Source organism: Arvicola amphibius, chromosome 4 (genome assembly GCF_903992535.2).
Source record: "Arvicola amphibius chromosome 4, mArvAmp1.2, whole genome shotgun sequence".
In the NCBI taxonomy this organism is placed as follows: Eukaryota; Metazoa; Chordata; class Mammalia; order Rodentia; family Cricetidae; genus Arvicola; species Arvicola amphibius.
Window position 1 is genome coordinate 15,804,442 of NC_052050.1, and position 24,859 is coordinate 15,829,300.

Consider the following 24,859-nt stretch of genomic DNA (forward strand, 5'->3'; position numbering starts at 1 on the left):
TTTACAGGTGACCCATCACACTAACCAGTCAGTGTAGCTTTTTACACTGTTATTCAACATTATTTGACCTCTTTGTATTACTCATACTAAGTTTAAAAAGAAGGGAAGTTAAGAAGTTGTATTTGAACAAAGGTTTTTATTTCTAATATCAATCCCCCCTTTACATGACTCCTGGGGGCTTCTATGTTTAAGACAATTGAATAAGCATGTGGGGAACAAGAGAAGAAAATAGGGGAGGGACAAATATTGCATGTTTTCTCTTTTATGAAGAATCTTGATTAAAAATATTTTCTATGAAAGCAGGAAGGAGACCATTTCTGGGGATCACAAGAAAGCACTGGGAGGCGGGGATGAGGGAAGTTCATGAAGAATGAGTGTGGGCAAAGTACAATGATATACAAAAATATAATGAAACCTACTTTTGTATGCAAACTGAAATTTTGATAAAACAAAGAAGAATAAATACACTTGATTATTTCCTATTTGAAAACCTCGGTTACTTTTTTTGTTTTATGAGACAAGGTTTCTCTGTGCAACCCTTGCTGTCCTAGACTCGTACTGTATGGTTCTGAATTCAGAGATCCATCTGCCTCTGCTTCCTGAGTACTGGGATTAAAGGTGTGTGTTAACACATCCAGCTTCTCAGTTATTCTTGATTATCAAGGTTTACCTTACTCAGTTTGCAGAACCATTTCTATGTACATATTAAAAGGTGTATGAAAATATGTATGTATACAGACAGAGGTAAAATGTAAAGATGGGACTCTTCTAAGCTAAGAAAACTAATTTAGACATATTATTTTAACTACCAGATTTCATGGTTTTATTCAATTCTTACACATGATATACTTCGCAGGGTAATTCCCTATGGAAGAAACTTTATTTCCTTTCATTCTGGAAATATCTTAAATTTATAGTTTATCAATGTTTGATAATGACTCATTTGGTTCACAACTCATTTTCCTGTCTCTGTGGGAGCATTCTAAAACCACGGTTTCCAGAGACAGAAAACAATCTAAAAACCATTGTCTGACTGCTGACTTGCCCTCTAAGCAACATAAACCTCTTGTCCAGCACCAATTATAAGAATTACCTGATAAAGTATTTTATTCAACACTGTCATGCACACTATTTAAACAGTGTAAGAGCCTAATTCTTCAGGGTCATCCTATCTGACCTCTAATGGTACATTCATGTTTTCCTATAATTTTATCCATTTATTTACTGAGTGAATTATATGTGTCCATATGTGCCACCTTGTGACATTTGGTTTTCTCCCTTTGTCAAGAGGGTTCTATGGATCTAACTAGGCAAGAGTAATGCCTATACCAGTTGAGCCATCTCATTTGGTCTTCATTTTCCTTTAAAGATGTCTGATCAGCCCTCCCTCAAAAGCCAAAGAGCTATGTTAGCTAGAAAGACAAAATGACACTGCTTTGACCTCCTGGCAAAATGATTAAGGATAATAGAATTTTGTTTTAGCATTGAGGAGAAGGAAAGGGAAAGGGAGAACACAAAGTATGTAGAAGAAGGAAATATTCTCCAACCTTAAATCAAAACAAACTCAAATGACAGACTAGTGTTATAATATGTAATATAAACAATATACCTGCAAATGAAATGAAGAGAAGATATTACCAAAGAACAATGTCCACTAAAAATTTTGATAGACTTCAACAAAATTAAAACTTTTGTGCTTTACAATATATCAACAAAAATTAAAAGATGATTAGCAAAGGGAGAAAATATTTGCAAACACATGTTTATAGTCATAAAAATTATAATTATAATATATATATATAATATATGGAAAGGACATAGAAAAACAGGAACCCTAATATCTTGCCAGTTAGGAATGTAAAAGGGCATAGTCACTTGGTATACTTTGTAAAATAATGTGGCAGGTTCTTAAAAAGTTAAATTCAAAATCTAACATGAATGGCAACTACATTCCTAAGTACCTACCTAAGAGAAATGAAGACATGTATGTCTACATACTCATACACTCATGGTCAAAACAGCACCATTAACAATGGGAATAAAACTGACTTCTCTTCAACCAGTAAGCAATATTGTTTGTGAACACCTATTTTTCACGGACATTCTGAATAAAATCGCTAGGTTTTAGGTAATATATATTTAGCTTTAAGAATACCAATGTATAACATACTCCCATCATCAATATGCAATCATTTTATAACATCACAATCCCATCAATGCTTGACAATGCCATCTTTCTAATTCTGTGGCTAAGATTGCATATGGTATTTCATAATAAGGGACAGTGAAGGATCTCATACTTCACTCTACTTAATGACTCTGGATGGTGGAAGAAGATAAAAAACCTGCAGGGTCAGAAATGTAAGTTCATCACTCAGGAAAAAAGGAGTAGCTGAAAGTAGTTTCAGGTCCTTGAATACAAACTTTCACAAGGCAACATGAAGAGGGGTAGGTAATATACACAACTGGCTGTAGGAGGGTCTTCTGTTTTGTGTTGATTTCATTGGTTAAATAAAGAAACTGCCTTGGCCTTTTGATAGGACAGAAAATTAGATAGGCGGAGTAGACAGAACAGGATGCTGGGTAGAAGGCAGTGTGGCAGATGCCATGGCTCTCCGGCCCTAGACGGACGTAGGCTAGAATCTTGCCGATAAGCCACTGTCATGTGGTGATAAACAGATTTATTAAAAATGGGTTAATTAAGATGTGGGAGTTAGCCAAGAAGAGGCTAGAGATAATGGGCCAGGCAATGTTTTAAATAAATACAGTTTCTGTGTAATTATTTCAGGTAAAGCTAGCTGGGCGGCGGGACACAGCCTGCTCACCTCATCATTACAGGCTACAATATTAGAGGCATCACACACATCTATATGAAGATCAATGTATTTAGCGGGACCTAAGAGAGAAAATTTGCTGTCACCATTTAAAAGCGAAGAATCTTCTAGATAAGTCGTTCCCTCATCATCATACCTGGTAACAGGTGCTGGTATTTTTTTTCCAGAGGTCAGAACCAAAAGAACAGGCAGAGAAAGAAAATGAGTGGCAAGAAGCGAGCATCAAGATAATGAATCATTTCATTGTTTGTTTTTCAATAGTCTTGTGTTTGTACTTCATGCTGGTATGAAACTTACTATGTAGCTGAGACTAGCCTTCAATTACTGACCCTTTTGTCTCTACCCCCAGAATGCTAGAACTACAGATGAGTACCACCACACCCAACTGCATAACTAATAATATCCCTGGAAAGTAAGTCTAATGGTAATAAATGTTTTATTATTCCATATCACAAAATAGATCTGTCCGGGCATTAATTTAGAAAGAGGGAAAGGCAAAGATAATTTTTATTTTGTAGTCTGGACAAAGTGCAGATGATGATACATTTTGAAAATGTCAGGATGGCTATTTTTGTAAATTCCTGGTTTGAATTATTGAATAACAACATAGCTGTATTAAAAATATCCCTGGCATTACTCCTGTGTAGTTACTGAGGAAAAAAAAAGACTTGGTATTCCAGTTACTTATCCTCCTGTATCATTCTTTGACTGATCCTGCTAGTGGCATTTGAGTTAGGAAATGGAGGTACCTGGCCTTCTAAATTAAGCCTGGAAAGGTTTGTGAAAATACTGAAATGAGAGAAAAAGGAAGCTGAGTTTCTTGCCTGCTCATTTGTCGTATCTTCAAACAATGGATGATGATTTCTGATATTCAAACTACCAAAATATGCTCCAATTAAATAATGGTTATTAAAACTCAAGTTTTAAAAATTAAAACCTCAAACTAAAACTTTTTTGTTGCAGTACTGGAAACTGAATCCAAGACCTTATGCATACGACGTAAATGCTAAACCACTCAGCTACATACCCAGACCTTAAAATTTTTACAAACAATAAGACTAACTAGTTTATTTGCCCTCTTTTTGATTTTGTTATATGTTTCTGCAAATCATGGGAGGAGAACTGGGAAACCACTTGATGAAAAAGATTAACCTTTTCCTAGGTTAAAAGGCATAAGTTACCGAAACACAAATGGAAGACTGGTCGTATTTCTGTTCACTACATATTCAGCAAAATAGTCTTAAACAAGAAAAAGAAAACACAACTTACCTGCTACTGAATTTGGTCGAGGCATGAGATACAAAGGAATAGATTGTACTGATTGGGATAAAACGGTCTCCGAATGCCTCTCTTGGATCTTATCCAGACTGTATGTGGAGGCAGCCATGTTCTCATCTACACGACACAGACAGGAGTCCATGCTGGATTTCTGAGTCTGCCATGGTTTTAGGTTTCCTCCAGATCCTAATTCTTTACCACTTTCTCCAACATATTTTGTACGCTCCATGTTTTCCGAATAATTTGTCAACGTAGCTGAAAAATAAAGTATACTGATGTTTAAAAAAAAAGAAAAATTAATCTGTTTATGATAAAAATTCATTAGATGAGAATACTACTAACATTGTCTTTCAAAGTTACACCAAAACCATTAAACAATCATATCTTACATGTATTTAACACTTTCTTTAAATGAAACAAATTTATACACCAGTGCCAAGGCACCAAGAACATGCCTCATCAATGCTAAGATTTTAGAATTACCCAAAACGTATCTGCATATTTTTATGGACTGCCAGAGAGTACCAACAGTCTCTTTAAACTCCCTCTATTCTTCGTACTTATTTCCTAGCTCATGTTTGCATACACACACGCACCAAAAAACAATAAAACATATGATTAAAATAAGCAACAACTAAGTAGAAATTAATACAGTAGAAAGAACCTGTTCAAATAAGAAAGCGACACAGGCCTTTCTGATTCTTCTCAGTTCTAATCCTTTGCATATCACTAGTAAGTGGCATGCTAAAGAATAATGATTTTAATTAAAATAAAACCTGAAAGGTCTTCTAGAATTTTATCTAGTCTTATTAATAATTATACATGAATAGGAACATTTTCGTAACGCCAGAAATGAAAAGATGAAGAACAGTACAGTCTAAATTATTGAATTTTTAGTAATAACCTTAAAAGAATAAAACACATCATCCCAGGAGGGTTTTATACTTAGTTCATGTTCTCTTCCTATAATTTGAATGTGGCTATTGCCAAAGAAAAGAAAGAACCCGAAGAGGTAATTTCCATAATACTATGAAGTTTAGTTTTATTTCTGTAAATTTAAGTGGAGGTCTGGATTTTGTAATACAAAAGAAGATGAATTAGAAAATAAAATCTAAACTTTCTTTAAGAAAAAAAACAAGTTTTTAAAATTTTTTTTATTTTTTATTTTTTTTATAACCACACAAAGAAAAAGGGTTTGGAAAAATAACTAGAAAAGGTGAAGAAATAAAAGACTCAACTCTGAGACCTGAGGAAGAGAAGTGAGAGTGGCGGCACAGGCACTTGGGATGCATGGGAGGATGATCACAAGGGCTATACAGTGGGCCTGCCTGGATTATCAGAATGAGACCCTATCTCAAAACTAAAGGAAAACCAGGGAAGAGGTATACACTCTGGAGTCCTCTGGAAAAATGAAATCATAAATGCCATTGAACACTTTTGGGGACCTGGGCATTTTGGAAGTCAAATCCCCATATTTAGCACTTTGATTTCCTGCATAGTAGTCAGTTGTAAAAACCAAAAGAAATGGATAATGTATGATAAAGGGTGGGCAGTTAATAAAATGAAGCAAGAAAAACTGTGCTCCTGTATCTCAGCCAGTCTTTGTAAACAAGGAGAAACCAAGGTAAGCAGAAAGGAAAGACGAGGTAGGTGGTAGCAACTTTCAAAAGGAAACCAGCTGTGGAATCCAGAAACTCTTTTGAAAAGAAAAGAATAAGGAGAAAAAATTAGGGACTAAAATTAACTCAGGGGCCTAAGAGGAAAGGAAATAACACCCAGAGGAGCACAGATAGGTATTAAATAATGTTCATGTCTTACTAGAGGAGCTTTAGTAAGAGTAGTAACAATAACCTTGTATTTAATACAATGTAACGTATTTTGGGGGTGTGGCAATACCTAAGCATATGTTCTACCACTGAATTACACCCAAGCTCTACTCATAACTTTTAAATTGTGTAAATGTCCATCCCATTTGCTCATCAATAAAACACTCTAAGCAGGACTGGTGTTTCTATCTTCATTGTATACACGAAGAAATGATGCTTGGTAAAATTAGGCATCGTGCCCATTGTTACTAAAGCAAGTGCCTTTCAGGTAACTATTTGGGGTCTTAACCATTTACTAATATTGCAGCAATTCTTTTGGTGATAATTCTTTGTTTCCTGCAACAGATTGTTATGTTTCTAGACGATAGCTACTGTACTTTCAGGGTTTTATTTTTATATTTAAATTTAAACTTAGTACTAGGGAGCTGGAGAGATGACTAAGTGGTAAAGAGCACTACCTGCCCTTCCAGAAAATCTGGGTTCCATCCCCAGCACCTGGAGTTATATGACATGATAGCTCACAACTGTCCAGAACTTCAGTTATAAGAGATCTGAAACAATCTTCTAGCCTCTATTGGTACCAGGCACATACATGAAACACAAACATACAAGCAGGCAAAACACTCAGGCACATAAAAATAAAGAAATCTTAAAAAAATCAAACAAAAAATTATTAACTCTATAATCCCACTTGAAGAAAGGAGCAAACAAGCAGGAGGACACAGGCTAATGTTCCACTATCATCTTTCTGAAACCAGAGAAACAGTGAGCAACGAACTCTATTTCTGGCTGTGCTGTTCTGCAGTTTCAGAGGATGCTGCAAATGTTAACAAGATGCAGAAAATAAATGTGCTCATTCTTCAGTGCAATTTTTATAGTACTTATACTAAAAATATTCTACCTAAGGAATAAATATATATGTTACCTGGGCAAACATTTAAGTAAAGAATGATTTACTTTGAAAAAATGTACATGATGGCATATTTTAGAGATATATAACTTGTTCTAAAATATAGAACTTATCTTTGCATGTCAGTATTGGTAAAATGTTTACATAGTTTCCAGTATTATATTATATTCAGGTATTTTCAAACTGGATAGAGATTTTTTTGTGTGTGTTAGGGAAACAGGTAGAAGAGACCAATTAGACTTCCTTTTTAAGGTTACTGCCAAAAAATAGACTTTCAGCTTTTTAGAAGGCAGCCTTCTCAATAATATTCTAGGATTTCCACAAATGAGAGCATTTTTTTGACATAATTCCCCAACTCTCAGTCACTCCAGATAACAATTTCATACTCACTAAATCTGGTCATTTGCTTTGACTATTTTAAACTAGTTAGCAAATGTGGTGATTTGAAAGAAAATGGCTCCCAAAGGGAGTGTCACTATTAGGAGGTGTGGCTTTGTTGGAGTAAGTGTGTCACTGTGGGGTGGGCTTTGAGGTCACTTTTGCTCAAGCTTCCCTCAGTATGACTGTTAGTCGACTTCCTGTTGCCTCTGAGTCAAGATGAAGAACTCTCAGCTCCAGCCCCACCTCTTTCTGCATGCTGCCATGCTCCCTGCCATGATGATAATGGCTAAACCTCTGAAACTGCAAGCAAGCTCCTTTGATTAAATGTTTTCATTTATAAGAGTTGCCGTGATCATAGTGTCTCTTCATGGCAACAAAAACCTAACTAAGGCAGAAGTTGGTACCAGCGACTGGAGTATTGTTATGATAGTCCTGACCATACTTTTGTTTGGAATAATATGGACTTTGGTACTTTGGGTAAGAAAAGCAGTGTAATACTTTAAGCATTGCTTAATTGGGCACACTAGTAGAAGCATGTTAGACAATGGTGCTGATAATGACTTGAAATGCCGGGGGTTGGCTCAAAAAGTTTCAGAGAAGAATTTTAGTATGTTGCTTTTTTTTTCTCCCCTCATTTGAAGAGTCTGCCTGAGGCTAAAGTGAAGAGTTTTGGATTAAGTCCATTGGCAAAAGAAATCTCAAAACAGCCTAGTATAGACTCTGTCATGTGGATATTAGTGGTAACTCTAATATTTTACTTATTTATTTGCTGGTGGAGATCTAGGCTGGTTCCATTTCCTGGTATTGAGAATAGTGCTACAATACAGCATGGATGTATAAGTATTTCTATGACATGACGACAGACACTTTTGGGAATCTAGGAGCACTAAAACTAGATCAGGTGGCAGATGTAATTTTAGTTTTTGAGGATATTCCATAACAATTTCTATAGAGCTTACTTGTATTTTGGAAATTTTGCACAGAAAGTATGACTAAGCTGGTTTTATTGGCTCGGAATCAGTAGGTACAGAAAGAACTAAAATAAGCAACTCACATGAAATATCAGAAGGTAAATTCTTTGAACAGCCATCACCAATTAAAATTTCCATCATTTTTGCTTATTCATGCTTACATATTTAGGTGACTTTTAGCTAATTCTAACTACCTACCTATCTAATGACTTGTTGTAGCCTAACTAAGTAGTATGTATCAAGATGCAATGATGCAAAAACCAAAACATAAATCCTTAACCTCAGAAGGGTAGGTAACTCTGAAAGAGACCATATATAAAAATACAATAAAATAAAATAAAATGCTATTTACAGCAACATGCTGATATCTGCATATTCAATCATTCTACGGTGTAACATGAGGCCCTGCTTTGTTGGGGTTTCTGTCCTGCCCAGTTCCCACAGTCATTAGGTCCCAAAGAAAATCACACAGAGGTCTCCATAAGTTATAAACTGATTGACCCATTAGCTTAGGCTTCGTATTAGCTCTTATAACTTATATTAACCCATTATTCTTATCTATGTCAGCCACAAGGCTCAGTACCTTTTTCAGCAGGGCAGGTCACAACCTGCTTCTTCGGTGATCTGGGGAGGACTGCGGAGGAATGGGCTTCCTCCTTCCCAGCATTCTCCTGTTCTCATTGCCCCATCTTTACTTCCTGTCTGGTTGTTCCACCTATACTTCCTGCCTGGCCAATCAGGGTTTATTTAAAACATGTTTGACAGAATACAGACAATTCTCCTGCACCACTTCCCCCTCTTTTCTTTTTTTTTTTAAACAAAGGAAAATATCCATAGTCCATCTTTTGGGGGGGGGGGAATGTGGACCTGTATGACCAGTGCACTGGCTAGTTTTATGTCCACTTGACCCAAGTTATAGTCATCTGAGAGGAGGAAACCTCAACTGTGAAAATGCTTCCATTAGATCAGGCTATAGGTGAATCTATAGGATATTTCTTTGGTAAGAGATTGATGTGGGAGGGCCCAGTCAATTGTGGGTAGTACCACTCAGGGTTGGTAGTCTTGAGTTCTATAAGGAGACATGCTGGATAAGCCAAGAAGAGCAATCTAGTAAGCACTAATCCTCCCTGGTCTCTGTAACAGCTCCGGCCTGCAGGTTCCTGGCTCACTTTGAGTTCCTTCCCTGGCTTCCTTCAGTGAACTGTGACTCTAGATATGTAAGCCAAATAAGTCCTTTCCTCTCCAAGTTGCTTTTTGGTCATGGTGTTTAATTACAGCAGTAGTAACCCTAACTAAGACATCCTGGAAGTAATTACTTTTTAATTTCAGTTTCCAAGACTAAGAAGAAATTCTATTTATATGTAGAGTACATACAAATATTTTACAGCCAGGCTGAACCACTCTATGCTTATCTCCAGAGATGCTTGGAAACCTGGTACTGGCTACCGACCAAGACAAAGGAAAGTGGAGTAAGCAATGTGCTGTTTAAAGTTTGAAACTTCTCTGGCGCACCCAGGACAAGCTGTTTCCTAATAGTTTATATGTGAAGGATTTAGACAGTCTGACTTGGCTATGTGGCCTGAGGGCATCACTTATTTCAGTGGAAATTCCTGGAAGCTGTGACAGCAAGACTGTCTGTACAAATCTTGGTGATTTATGTTCAGGTCAGAGCAGTGATTACAGAATAGCTGGAGAGCTTCATCTGGAAGTACTTGCGTCCCCCTGGGCATATTTGCACTCTCTTCTGTTCTCCAGTACCTTTATAAAAGCTTTCTGACAAAGGTTATAGAGCCTTTCAATGATATGATCTGATTAGTTTTCTATAGGTTTCTTATAGGATCATAATGCACTAAAAGAATTCAAACATTGTATCTGGACCACAATCTTTGTTTAACAAAGTGAATATTAACCTCATCAGGTTAATTATACAAGAAAAATGTCATTTGGTCTTTATTTATTTATTTTTTCCTTAACAGATATTTTGTTTATTTTAATGCTTTTGTAGATGTCATTTAAACCCCTTTGGGTCTCCAAATTGTAGAAACAATGTCCTTAATTGTTTCTAATATATTGAATTTTAGTGGGATTGTACATACTAAATTTTCTATTCAAATACTTTGTATAGAATTTCTAACATTTAGAGATAATTTTTATTTGGAATATGTAGTGATGAGGCGAGCAGGCCTGCTTTTCATCCCATTCGGCTCCTGCACTGCTAGCTTAGCCCCGGAAATAATAACAAAGAAACCGTATTCATTTAAACACTGCCTGGCCCAATAGTTCAAGCCTCTTATTGGCTAAAATGTTTATCATTTGGTCTTTTAAATAATTTCAATGAACAAAGTGCCAGATCTGTTAAAAAATAACACATATTGTAATATAAATACAGCTCAATGAATACTTAAGATCTAACGCTATGTATTACAAGCAGACACTTTGGAAAGATGATGGAGTTGAGAATACAGGATTGGAAAACTTAGTAATAAGCCTGCTCATTTCTGAAAACAGGTAAGAAAGGCATGAAAAAGCTAATCCAAATTATCTAGCATTTAGCAAGTGACTCAGAGGGCAACATGGATGAAATAAAGAACACAGCATCCTACTGGACTAAATATTCCTTAAAGAACAAAGGAAGAGCGGTTAACTTTGCTTTTTGGCCATAAAAGTGAACACAATCAATGAACAATGGACATGGTCACATCTGTAGGTGTTAGATGATAAAAGGCTATTAGACATAAAATCAATTCCTTCAGAACACTCAAGACTAAAAGAAAAAAACAATCCCAAGACATGACTAAAGAGGGACTGAAGATTAAACTCTTCTGGAGGGAACTGTGATTCTTCAGGTAAATAAAAGGTAGAAACCAAAATGGATTCACACTTCGGTCATCATTTGCTACACATCCATTCCAAAAGAATCTAATTGAAACTTGGTATATTGGACCTGGGGGGAGTTGGGAGGACCTTGGACTTAACATAGAGTAGGGAACTCTGATGGCTCCTTGGCCTGGAGAGGGAGGGAGTGAGGGTATGGGTGGAGGGGAGGGGAGGGAAGGGGGAGGAGGAGGGGAGGAGATGGAAATTTTCAATAAAAATAAATAAATAAAAAGAGTGTGGGATATCTAAAAAAAGAAACTTGGTATAAAGAATGAATGTTGGAAATTATATATATACATCAACAATATTATCTCAGAAAGACTGGGGTTATAAAAATCGTTGCTTAAAGTAATGTAATAATGACAGATGATAATTAGTAGTAGTAAGGTACAAAATTTTATGCTAATAAAACTACATTAATAAAAATTAAAAATATAAAACTACCCTGTAAGTATTTGAGTTTTCCAGCTCATATTTGAAGAGCACTGTGATTCTGAGAAGAAAGATAGGATGCCATAGAGAATGCTTTCTGTGGTACATAGAGTATCATATTTGAGGTGAGCATGACCACATAGGATCAAAATAACTAGTAATCTGAAAGTTTTCAGGACTCTAGAGAAGACATTTATATGATTTAAAAACCGAGGCATTTTTAGTTTCCTATTTATTATAAACAGTATTTTAAATATTTTGGCTTGTTTGCCCGAGGCTGATGTTGGGTATCTTGCTTAGTTGCTCTTCATCTTACTTTTTGAGGCAGGGTCTCTTACTGATGTGGAGTTGGCCAATTAGGCTAGACTGACTGGCCAGCAATTTTTAGGAATCCTTCTGTCTCAGCCTCCCTGGCCCAGGGATCAAAGGAGCATATCACTGAGGCCACCATTTTACATGAGTATTAGGGGTGGGACTTGTTCTCAGCTTGCATGGAAATTACTTTACCAGCAGAGTCATCTTCCCAGTTCAACTTTATAATCATTTTTGGTATTTTTGGACTTATTTTCTTAATTTTAATTTTGTTTTGGATTTTCAGTTGTTAGGATACAGGAGTGGAATTTATTTTTGTGTTGATTTTGTATTATAAAACCTTGTTATATGCTTTTTACCTATTCAATATCTATTTAAAAAAAGCGAATTTAAATAAGTACAAATATGTATACTGTAAATAGCAGATGACATTCATATTGGCTACAACATATATAAATGCTCTTATTTGGTAATCCTTAAAAGAAAAACAATGCAGAAAAATATTTGATTCCATTTGTTAAACACCCTCATACTCCTTGGAGTCTTCAAGCTCTCTGTATTCTTCACAAGGCTCCACTCATTCCTCCCAGCATCCTTTTGTCTTCACTGGCTTTTGCGGTACTGAACTGCTCCATCTCTGCTACTTATCTATTACTCGTTTTTGTTTCTAGTGGCTCATTTTTCTCCCACATGCAATATTTGCTGCTTTCTTTGTACTTAGCTTTTTCTTTTGCATGTAATGGGAAATTTGTATAAGAAATGCAAAGTAAAGACAGACACAGTTTTATAACCATTAGTTACTAAAATTATTAAGTCAAATAATCTGGATCTACACTTTCATATATGAAATTGAGTCAGTTGTGCTACAGAATACAGACATTTTCTAATCTTAGAAAGGCTAAAATTCATATATAAATTACATACATGATTGGGGAATAGCATCTTAAAATGAAATACAATTTTTTTCAACAGAATATATAAATATAAGAGATGAGTGGGAAAAGAGTATAAACCACCTCTCAGTTCAGATGAGATCTTATAATCAAATATAGTTGGTATAAATTTATCTTAAAATACTCATACTTTGGGGTTTGGGGGATTATGGTAGCAACTCATGACAAACATATGAGAAAAAAGAAAAGATGCTTTATACACTGCTGGAAACACTCTCGCATACTTTATAAAGTTAATTACTCATACACCACATGACCCAGAAATCCTAGTTTTAGGTATAAATTTGAGGAATGCTGTGAATTAGAGGCAGTGGGGGTAAGCTAAATGTTCATAAATGACATGTGAGGAATATTTACTTATTGTACGTGGGGTAGTCAGAGAAAATGGGCATTACACAGTTCTTTAAAAAGTTTTATATTAACATGACACTTTATTTCACACACACAAAAACACACATCACAGTAACATATACTTTGAAAGGCTACATTAAAATCTAAGAAGCTATACAAACATATTAGAATATCTACAATGGGAAGGGATTGAGCATAAAGGGCAAGTAATAAACTGAGAAAAGCTTTACACAGATTAATCTGCATATATAAAGAAATGTTAAACTCTATACTTCCAGTCTATGAAGAGAAAAGCAAATGATTTTGTCTAAGGATAGACATGAATTTGCACGTACAGTACTGAAGAGGAATACTCTCTAGCCTTGGAAGACAGAAAACATTCATTCCCCTTTCACTTCTCACCCCTAAGTACTCACTTAAGGATGTGTACAGCCAAACTTTCAGGAGTCTAGAGAGAAATCTAGTAGTTGATAACCTAATCAAAATAACTATTACTTCAGAAGGGAAGGCGATGTGGTTCATTGGGTTAAGGCATTTTCTGTACAAGCTTTGTGACCTGAGTTCAATCCCTGGAGTCTATATAAAGGTGCAAGTAGAAAACTGATCCCACAAATGTTCTCTGACTTCCACATGTATGCTGCAGCATCCTGTTCTGTCCCCAGTCATGAGTATATAAACACATGTGCGCACACAGAAATACTGATTAACTAAAAATTTTAAGGAACTTTTTATTTTTCTTTACTCCCTCCCACTCCCAAAAGAGGGTCTTGATGTGTAGCACTTGCTGGCCTAGACCTTCAATCTTCCTGCCTCACTTTCCTGAATCCTGTGGTTTTTTGATATGCAGTGCTTGTTCACTTCTTTTCCCATAAAAGTTTATTGTCATTATTTTAACAAAAATATTTGAAAATGCTTGCCTATATACAAGTATTTTGTTTTCTATGCTGCCAATATAAAGTTTTCTTTGAGTTCCAAAGGCATACAATGAAGAACCAATTCTATTGCAATCACCTTCTGTATTCTGTACGATATTGTCATCTGGTTTTAACAGATGCATTCCCAACTCAGTAATGACAGACTAAAAGAAATAATCACTTATGCTCAAAGGAATCAATACTGAAGCAATTACTCTAGCTCCTGATTTAATCATATTTTTGAAGAAATCTTCATTTCTCTTTTTTCCTCACACACTCAAATCTTGACTACATTCCAAGAAGATATGGAAATTTAAATCTTTTCTTAAAATAGGATGTGCTATAACACGACACAGGAACACATCATGCAAATGTCTTCTTGAATACTGAAAAATACGTAGCTTCCAGCTCTGGTTTCATCTTAGTGAATTCTTCCTTTGTCAAGGACTGTTTTCTAAGCTTCTGAAGTTTCTCCCTTGAAGTATCAGAATCAGGTCTTGATGGTGCTGGTAGGATGATGCAGCCTATACTATCAGTGAAGGAATCAATCATGAAACCACATCGCTCAACAGAAAACTCACTTTAGCAATTTGGCAATGACCTTCTCAGTGTGAACAGTGACTTCTAGTTTATTCTTCTAAGGTCAGAAGTGTGACCTGCAGAGGAGCAGCTCTGTGCAGTATTTATTATTTTAAGTCTGGGGTCTAGTTGGGGCCATTGTCCAGGTCTTCCTGTACCATGGCTACTCCAAGGTGAGTCCCAGTCTAACTGTCTATATTTTATGCTTCCGCCTTATTCTATACAATGTTGGCTTTAGACTATGACATTTTTATTGTCCGGTTGTCAGGCAGAAACAAAATATACAGAAAATCCATTTACATTTAGGATAAAGGCCCAACTTTCTTAAGTGGACATTTCTCTTCTCAGAGAGTACACACAGCTTTATCCTGCTATTGTTCTTATCTGAAAAGACTGTATCTCAGACTACTTGTTAAAATATACCCAAAAGCCCAATTATTAAAGGAAATACATTAAAAACACAGTTCATTGCATTTTCCACCATCCATCCCATTACCCTGTCTTGCCCTCCATCTCTCTACCAATGAGTTCGTTTTGCTTCTTAGTCTTCATTCTATTCATGTTTTTTGTTTGTTTTGTTTCTGAGACAGGGTTTCTCTGTGTAGCCCTGGCTTTCCTGAAACTGGTTCTATAGATCAGGCTGGCCTCGAACTCACAAAGATCCACTTGTTTCTGTTTCCCAAGTACCGGGAATAAAGGTGTGTGCCACCACTGCCTGGCCTTGTTTTTGATTTTTGAGAGAGGGTTTCTCTGTGTAGCTCTGGCTACCCTGGAACTCACCATGTAGGCCAGGCTGGCCTTCAGCTTATAGAGATCCACCTGTCTGTCTACCAAGTGCTGAAATTAGAGACATGCACCACCATGCCCAGCAATTTCTTGTATTCTTAAAACAAAAATCTACATTTTATGAGAAAAAATATTAGTCTAAGTGTATTTCACTTAATATGCCAATCTCCAAGTTTCCATTTTCCTGCAAATGATAGCATTTCATTCTGCTTTATAAACCCCAGTGTATGTATACACTCTATTCATCAGTTGATGGTTACTTTGGCTTACAGCATCATTTGATTACTGTGACTAGTACATGGTATGGAGAATCCCTACTGTATCCTGACTGAGATTCTTTTAGCTGTACACCATTGAGTGGTATAGAGGACCATATAATAGTTCTTCTTATGGGGGTGTTTACGCATATACACAATGATTGCACTAATGTACAGTCTCAATCTATTTTCCCCATGGTTTTTCTCTAGTATTTCAAAGTTTCAGGCCTCATAATAAGGTCACTGATCTTCTTTGAATTTATATAGTATGAGAAACAGTAATTTAAGTTTTATTATTTTTTTAACTTTTTATTGATTCTTTGTGGATTTCACATCATTCATCTTGATCCCATTCATTTGTCCTTTGCCCTTGCAACTTTGCCCCCGCCCAAGATAAAATAAAATAAAATTTAAAGGAAATAAATCTCAGCTGTATTGTGACACAGTGAGGTACACAGTATACCCTTTAGTCTAAAGAGGTTGTGGGGTAAGGGGTACACTCATCCATTGCTGGTGGGAATGCACACTTGTGCAACCACTTTGGAAAGCAGTGTGGCGGTTTCTCAGGAAATTCGGGATCAACCTACCCCAGGACCCAGCAATTCCACTATTGGGAATCTACCCAAGAGATGCCCAATAATACTACAAAAGCATATGCTCATCTATGTTCATAGCAGCATTATTTGTAATAGCCAGATCCTGGAAACAACCTAGATGCCCTTCAGTGGAAGAATGGATGAAGAAACTGTGGAATATATACATGCTAGAATACTACTCAGCGGTAAAAAACAATGACATCTTGAATTTTGCAGGCAAATGGAAGGAAATAGAAAACACTATTCTGAGTGAGGTAACCCAGACCCAAAAAGATGAACATGGGATGTACTCACTCATAATCGGTTTCTAGCCATAATTAAAGGACATTGAGCCTATAAATTTGGGATCCTTGAGAAGATAATAAGAAGGTGAACTCCCAAAAAAAGATATAACAATCCTCCTGGATATTGGAAGTAGACACGATCGCCAGGCAAAATTGGGAACTTGAGGGTTGGGCGAGACTGGGCCAAGGGAAGATGGGGAGAGAAAAGTGTGAAGGGGAGAACGGGGGGAGCTCAGAGGAATGGGGTGCTTGGGATATAGGAAGGGTGGATATGGGAGCAGGGAAGCATATATCTTAATTTAAGGAGCTACCTGAGGGTTGTCAAGAGACTTGACCCTAGAGGGGTTCCCAGGTTTCCAGGGAGACGCCCCCAGTTAGTTCCTTGGGCAGCTGAGGAGAGGGAGCCTGAAAAGGCCAGTTCCTATAGCCATACTGATGATTTTCTTGCATATCACCATAGAACCTCCACCTGACGATAGATGAAGAAAATGACAGAGCCCCACATTGGAGCACCGGACTGAGCTCCCAAGGTCCTGATGAGGAGCAGAAGGAGAGAGAACATGAGAAAGAAAGTCAGGACCGTGAGGGAACCTCCACCTGGCGACAGATGGGGAAGGTGACTGAGCCCCACATTGGCGCACTGGACTGAGCTCCCAAGGTCCTGATGAGGAGCAGAAGGAGCGAGAACATGAGGGAGAAAGTCAGGAACGAGAGGGGTGTGTTCACTCATGGAGACGGTGGGACAGAACTAATGGGAGATCACCAACTCCAGTTGGAATGGGACTGATGGATCATGCGACCAAACCCGTCTCTCTGAATGTGGCCAACAGCGGGGGCTGACTGAGAAGCAAAGGACAATGGCTCTGGGCTCTGATTCTTCTGCATGGACGGGCTCTGTGGGAGCCTTCTCAGCTTGGTCGATCACCTTCCTGGACCTGGGGGGAGTTGGGAGGACCTTGGTCTTAGCATAGAGTGGGGAACCCTGATGGCTCCTTGGCCTTGAGAGGGAGGGAGGGGAGGTATGGGTGGAGGGGAGGGAGGGGGGAGGAGGAGGGAAGGAGATGGAAATTTTTAAATATAAAAAAAATAAACCATGAGGAAAAAAAAAATCAATTAAAGACAACTACCGCATCTTGAGCGATCACGGGAGAGTGGCAAAAAATAATGTAACATAAATTATGATTTAAAAATTAATAAAATAAAGAAGGAGCAAGAAAGGAAAAAAGAAGTATAAAGAAAAGAAATAAAGAAAAAATGAACTTACAAAATACAAAAGGTGTAAAGGTAAGAAGAAAAATACAAAAAATTGCAAAATATAAAGAAAAAATAGTATTTAAATATGGTAATAAGAAATACAAAGGAAAAGAGGCAAAGAATTAAAAGGGCTTCTTCCTGGATGCTCCACTATTGGAATTTTCTGGGTATGTGCTGAGTTATAGCTGTAGTCTACTAGAGTTCCTCCTGCTTCCCACTACTTGTGATAGGGGGTTGAGGGCCAGGCTTGTCAAGGGTACCTTGCCAGTATGAAGGTTATGTTCACTCTAGAAGATTTCTTTCTTTACATACTGGGAGCTGACTCTAGACAGAAACCCAGTTTAAGCAACCAGAGGGTCTGTGCACCTGAATGTGGAAAATGTCCAAGCCATGAGGTGTGCTGGAGAGGGGGGGGGGAGATGGACAGAGCATTGAGTCTGCTCTGGAGCAGGAGAGGAAGATCATTTAAATACTCTGCCTATGTAGGCTCACGCTTCTGGGCTGCGTTCAGCAGTAAATCACCTTGGTGCAGACTCTGAGAGATCACTGGACCTACGCTCTGAGCTCCGTGTCTCCACAGTGACCCACAGCATATGGGGTTCCTTTTTTGTCATATGAACACATCGGGCTAAGGTCCCAGAATCATAAGCAACAGAATAAACAGAATAATAAACAGAATAAACTTATTCTACTTTAAGGGCAGAAGATGGGATGTTCTACTACTAATAAACACCAGGTCAAAAGGGACCTCCAAACCTCATTAAAGAACTGATACACACATGAAAAAACAGACCCAGGACAACTCAAGTTGCAGATCTTTACCCATTCAATCTTAATCTCCTTTATCTGTTTTTCACAAAATTCTACTACACTAGTGAAGAACTAATTTTTCTGAACAATTATGGTGGCAGCAGAGAAAAAATATGAAAATTTACAGAAACCATGGTATAGAATGTTCTTATCGAATAAGGCCTGAAAAAAGTGGTTAAGTAGAAACAAATGTCTCTCATTTTGTTGACCTTTACTGCTTCATTTAAAACATTTAAAAAAAGGACAAGTTTACATACATATCTCAATATATATCTCTGAAAATCTTAGGCTTGGATTTAAAAAGAATAAGAAGATACAAAATGATTATTATAAAAAAGGAACTCACCAATGATGCCACTGTCCCTGCTTTCCAGGGTGGAGGTTGGACTGGTGACAGCGCCATAGCTACAGTCCTTGGCAGCTGCATTTGTACTGACTGGTGGGAGCGTAGAGCAGGGGCTGCTGGCAGGGGGAGAGGCAGTGCTGCTAGTCAGGGTGGAGCAGGGACTTATCCGCTGGGTGATTGCTGAGGTCTGAAAAATTAGAGTCAGTACAAAGTAAGATCAACTGGTCAGATGTAAAATTGCATCTCAAGGCCAAATAATAAATTGGCTAAACAAAAAACAATAAATATTATCAATGCAGCCTTTCCACTGCTAGACTGGCTTCATCTTTGGTTTCCAGGATGAGAAATCCCATGTTCTACAATTAAGGTAAAACCTGACCACTTAACATGAACAGAGACTTGTGGCTAGTTTTCTACTTTAGAAATTACCAGGGACATTTCTGTTAGTTAAAATTCTTAAACACAAAATGCTATTTCCAAACAATGAAACTTTCGGAAGGTTTGGAACTTTGTCTTGTTAAAAAAACCTCCTGACTAGAAAAAGAATAACTCTGTAGCTGAGGAGAAATAAGGTTCTTAATGAAAAGAATGGTCTTTTTGATACACAGGTCACAAATGCAGAGCAAAATATCTTATTCTATAAGCTTCTCTAATAATACAGGGTAAACAATGTTTACTTAACACAAAAATTAATTCTTGTAAAAAGTGATTACATGCAAAGATAAATTTATATCTTGAATAATTCTCACACCTGAGATGATGACCTTTCTAAGTTCCTGGAGGAGGACAATCTTGAACTGCTGATCCTCTTGCCTCTGTCCCAAGTTCTCCTACTACATGAGTGCACCATTATGCCCAGCTTTCCTTGGTAAGTTTTTAATATGAAGGAATTAAAAATTACCAAAAGGTTGGTGATAATATATTCTGATTTGTCTAACTAATAAGAGATTCAATTTTTTTATTTATCTCTTTCTTCCCAATTAAATTACGAAGTAGTGAATAAAAGTACTTTTTTTGTCAAGCACTAATTTTATCCTTATAAAAGTCATACATGATCAAAGACGAAATTACTTGAAGAAGCACTAATGATAAATTTTAATATGTTTACACATTAAATTTAAAAGAAGCCTTTTAACTCTTTTACATATAGTCTCCATCAATAGTCTCTTTGATGAAACTGAGTCTACATTTAATAACAAAAGAATGTGGATACAATCCCCTATTTTTAATTATCTATGTTCAATCTGTATTGGATTTTAGATTCTGTACTATACCTGGTTATAAAATATACATTTGACTTAAACTAAGTCTCATTATATAACAACCAAATAAATACTTTCAGTCATATTAGTAACATTAGGAACTGATTTTTATTTACAATGAAACAAGTCCTCAAAATCTAGGAGGTAAATTTCTTTTCCTATATAGTATTTCTCCAGAAAGAGGAGTTCCAATTTCTTTGTAACCTCTATCTTTTAGAAAACATTACTTGTCACTAGAGTAATGCCTTTTACATAGGAGTGCAGCAAAAATCACTTATAAGACAAATTGAAAAAAAAAGCCACAACAAAGCTCCAACAAAACCAACAGATATAGAGCTCTATAGCACCTCAATTTAAAAATTCAACAAACAATTTTTTTTTTAGTGGTCAGTTGTTCGTTTCCCTTACATGTAGGATGGTTCACAAACACAACACTAGGGCTTCGGCACTGTGGGAGAGGGGATCATCCCTGGCCTTTTAGGGCAAGAGGGTCTTGGCCTTAGTATACACTAATAAGGGAAGGAAAGTGATTTCACTCGCTTGCCCTTGCTAGGGACTGGAAGAACAAAGTCAGTTCCACTCCTTCCATCTCTCAGCCAGGAAACCATCTTGGTGACATATTTCATTCTAACCATTGTAGTACGTGGTAAAGGGACTAGCCTGGTCCCAACCATTACAGGGAGGTCAACACACAATTTTACCCTTCCTGTACTCAGTTCACATAGCTTGTGGGCTGATGCAATGAACTGCACTCGATGTTTTACATCAGGTCTATCTATACTTGTCATACATCGAGAAAAGTTTTATTTTGGAATGAATTCATTGTTAACAACCCATTTTTATATGCAGACAAGATTCTCGTTCTGGTCTTTGTCAACAGGCAGTGTATGACATACATAATATAGTCCATGTAAAGGTTAACCCCAAATTCACAATTTTTATGTTATTTTCTATAAAATAAAGCAAGTATTATTGAACACATGCTTTAAAAGTCTGAAATATAAAACAAAAGCCGTAAATTGTTTAGAAACTCAGAAACTCTTCAAGGCTTAAGAATGAAAAGACTGGGCTGGAGAGATGGCTCAGAGGTTAAGAGCATTGCCTGCTCTTCCAAAGGTCCTGAGTTCAATCCCCCCAGCAACCACATGGTGGCTCACAACCACCTGTAATGAGGTCTGGTGCCCTCTTCTGGCCTGCAGACATACACACAGACAGAATATTGTATACATAATAAATAAATAAATATTTTAAAATAAAAGAATGAAAAGACAGCCCTTACATTTATATATGGAGGTTAGTAAACGAGATGCAGATATTATTTTCCATGCTGCAGGCCAAATGGATATCTAATCAAGTTACTCCAATTCTATAAGCTTTTAGCAGTTTTCTAACCATTCTCCAAATGGAGCAAAACAAAGGTCCCTATCTAGACCTTTTCTCAGGTTCCACATATAGGGGGATGGTTGGTGAGATGGCCCAGTTGATAAGACCCCTTGCTGGCTGCGTGAGCTTGATGCCCTGAGCCTGATCCCTGGAACCCACATGATGGAAAGAGAGAATTGTCTCCATAAGGTTGTGCTCTGACTTTTCTACATAAGCACGGCTGTACATGTGCTCCTCTATACATGTGCTTTTATACTACAACATCATGTACACACATACACTTGTGTAACCATAATACTTAAAAAATGCAGGCAAACTGAAGATGAAACTCCTAACATTCATCCTAACACCTTAGGGACTGTTGAAAGAAGAAAATAAAATTTCTAGAGTTAATTATCACTTCCAGTAATTGTTCTTTTACAGAAAACGACCTATTCTAACCTACCTGTTAGATTCTGCCACCATAGTACTAATCTGGGACATCTTCACTATAGTGTCTTCTGGAATGCAGTAGTCCATCTTTGTCAAAGCATTTAGTTCAGCAGAAAGTTATCAAGGATCATGATCTCCTAATTCTTAATAGTCTCCCTAGACTACAAATTCCAATGGTCAATAGAGCCACTTTCTCTGTGGCTCCAGAACATTTAAAAATATTCTTTTTCAAGAAGCTACAATTGTCATTAGTTTTTACATTTATGTAATGCTTAACAGCTTTTAAATATTTTTATATACTTTCACTTCTTACATACAAGCAAAATACCAATATACTTAATAAGAAGAAAAGAAAGAAATATAAAAATGGGGGCCAGGGAGATAGCTGAGCAAGCAGCTCTTGCTGCCAAGCCTGATGACCTGAGTTTGATTCTTGGTACCCACACAGTAAAGGAAAGAACTGACTCTCATAAGTTGCCCTCTGAGCTCCACATATATGCCAAGGTACATTTCTCCCATACATATACCAATATATAAATGTAATAGTAATAATAATAAATACAAAATGAAATTCTTAAAAATATGAAGATAATGAAATAATATTCTCTAAACCATAGTCTTACACATTGCACATGCTAATTATGCTATATATTACTGTATTCTTTCTATTTATAAGGCAATTTCAGCTTACAAAGCATTATTGCTGTTACAATAATCCTGTCATTTTGTCACCTTTCTTTTCTTTTCTTCTTGGTGGGAGGATAAAAATTAAATCAGGGCCTTTCATTTGCTGGCCAAGCACTTACTACCAGCTATTTCCCAGCCTATGCTTTAGAGTTTTACTTGGAGATACAGTCTTACAAGTATATTTAAAAGTAAGGCACAGTCTTCATACTTGTCACATGATTTGAAATCACAATGACATGAAGTCTCAAAAGCAAGATGAGTAATTTTAACATTTTTGAAGAAATGTAGCTTTGTAGCAAAGAAAGAAAGAAAAGAAAGAAAAGAAGAGAAAAGAAAGAAAGAAAGAAAGAAAGAAAGAAAGAAAGAAAGAAAGAAAGAAAGTGTTTGGCTATTAGAAGGAGGAGGGTATCATGATAGTGGTCATTATTAGAACAGTCATATGCTAACCTGACATAAATATCAAGAAATGAAAAGTATCTGAGAGTTACCTCAGTGGTAAAGCTCTTGCCTAGCAAGCATAAGGCCCTAGGATTGGTTCCCAGATAGGGGTAGGTCAAGACATCTCCCCAGGCCTGAATAAAATCTTTTTTTTTGATTTTTCGAGACAGGGTTTCCCTGTAGTTTCTAGAGCCTGTCCTGGAACTAGCTCTTGTAGACCAGGCTGGCCTCGAACTCAGAGATCCGCCTGCCTCTGCCTCCCGAGTGCTGGGATTAAAGGCGTGCGCCACCACCGCCTGGCAAAATCTTTTGCTATAAGTCACTGAACTAGTTAGGTTTCTATTACCGAGATAAAGATTAAAGGCAACTTGAAAAAGAAGTTTATTTCAGCCTACAGTTATAGTCCAATCATGAAGGAAATCAGAGGAAGAACTCAAAACAAACTTGGAGGAAGGACTCAAGCAGAGGCCATGGAGAATTGCTGCTCACTGGTTTGTTCCCACTAGTTTCTTCTGGTTGCTTTCTTATACAGTCTCAGACCACTTGCCCATGGGCGTTACTACACACAATGAGCTAGGTCCTCACATCAAGCATTCATCAAGAAAATGCCGACAGGCAATCTGACAAACGCACTTCTCACTGAGATCCTCTTCCCAGATAACTCTAACTTGTGTCAAGTTGACAAAAAGCAAACTAGGACATAACCCAAAAGAAAGTTAACTCTAAAATAATATTTTAAAGCTTTCTGAGGTGGATTCTCAGACCATTAATTTCTCAGATTTTCAACTTTTCTAATAAATACATTCAAAACTAGTCTTTATTATTTTTCAGTAGACCTTGAGCTACATCCTATATGTTATATTTAGTTTTCATTGCAACAGTTTAAAATCTTTTCTAATTTTCTGGATTCAAAGGCTGCTGAGACGCATATTATTTAATTGTTAAACATTTGGGGATGTTCAACTTTTAGCTGTCATTTTCTAAGCTATTTTATAATTAATTCTACTGTGGTAGAAGTAATTGGTAGTTTTAGAAATCGATTAAGATCTGCTCTAGGCTCAACATATCATCAACCTGCCAATAATGCATATATAGTGAGAATAGTATATACTATTAATTTCTCAGTGCAGTGTTAATCCCTCAATTCTTTCACTTGAATAACTTATTATTTAGTCATTCATTAGTTTGTTTTTTGGCTTTTGCATATATAAAACACAAACAAGAAATACTGTGATTATGGGAAATTAAATTATATTCTAGGCCACAAAATGAATTCTAACAATTGATAATCATTCCTTTCAGGATGAGCACACACCCACATCATCTTTCTTTCCTGCTATAAAATGCTAATTCCCATTGTTTAGTCAAGTTGATAGGGCATAGCTTACCTGATTTTCATCCTGTACTTCCATGCTGTACTGATCACCTGGCTGTACTTCCGGGACTTTCTCTCCAAGGAGGAAACCCAGACGAGTCATGAGTGTGTTTGCTGCCTCATCTACAGAAGGAGGTGGACCAAGTTCCTGTTCAACATCACCTGCAGCAAGAAGACAGCAAACATAAATCTTAAAAACAAAATGGTCTAATTCTATTGCTGTTTTTATATTCAGTTTGTTTTTTCTTTAGTTTTCACATTCTAAGTTTAAAAATTATAATGCTCAAGTCTATCAGCTGACTTTTTAAACTTCTGCGCGAGTGCATGTATG

The 24,859-nt window shown here is 36.8% G+C and overlaps 1 protein-coding gene across 1 annotated transcript in view; it reads right to left on the reverse strand.

The window, feature by feature from the left end:
• Tanc2 (tetratricopeptide repeat, ankyrin repeat and coiled-coil containing 2) overlaps window positions 1-24,859 on the reverse strand; it is a 306,319-nt gene that overhangs the window by 116,941 nt on the left and 164,519 nt on the right. The window contains exons 6-8 of the mRNA XM_042055015.1: window positions 24,542-24,690; window positions 18,952-19,138; window positions 4,104-4,367 (exon numbers count right to left, since the gene is read on the reverse strand). Coding sequence (XP_041910949.1) covers window positions 4,104-4,367; window positions 18,952-19,138; window positions 24,542-24,690 — 600 coding nt within the window. The remainder of the gene's footprint in view (window positions 1-4,103; window positions 4,368-18,951; window positions 19,139-24,541; window positions 24,691-24,859) is intronic.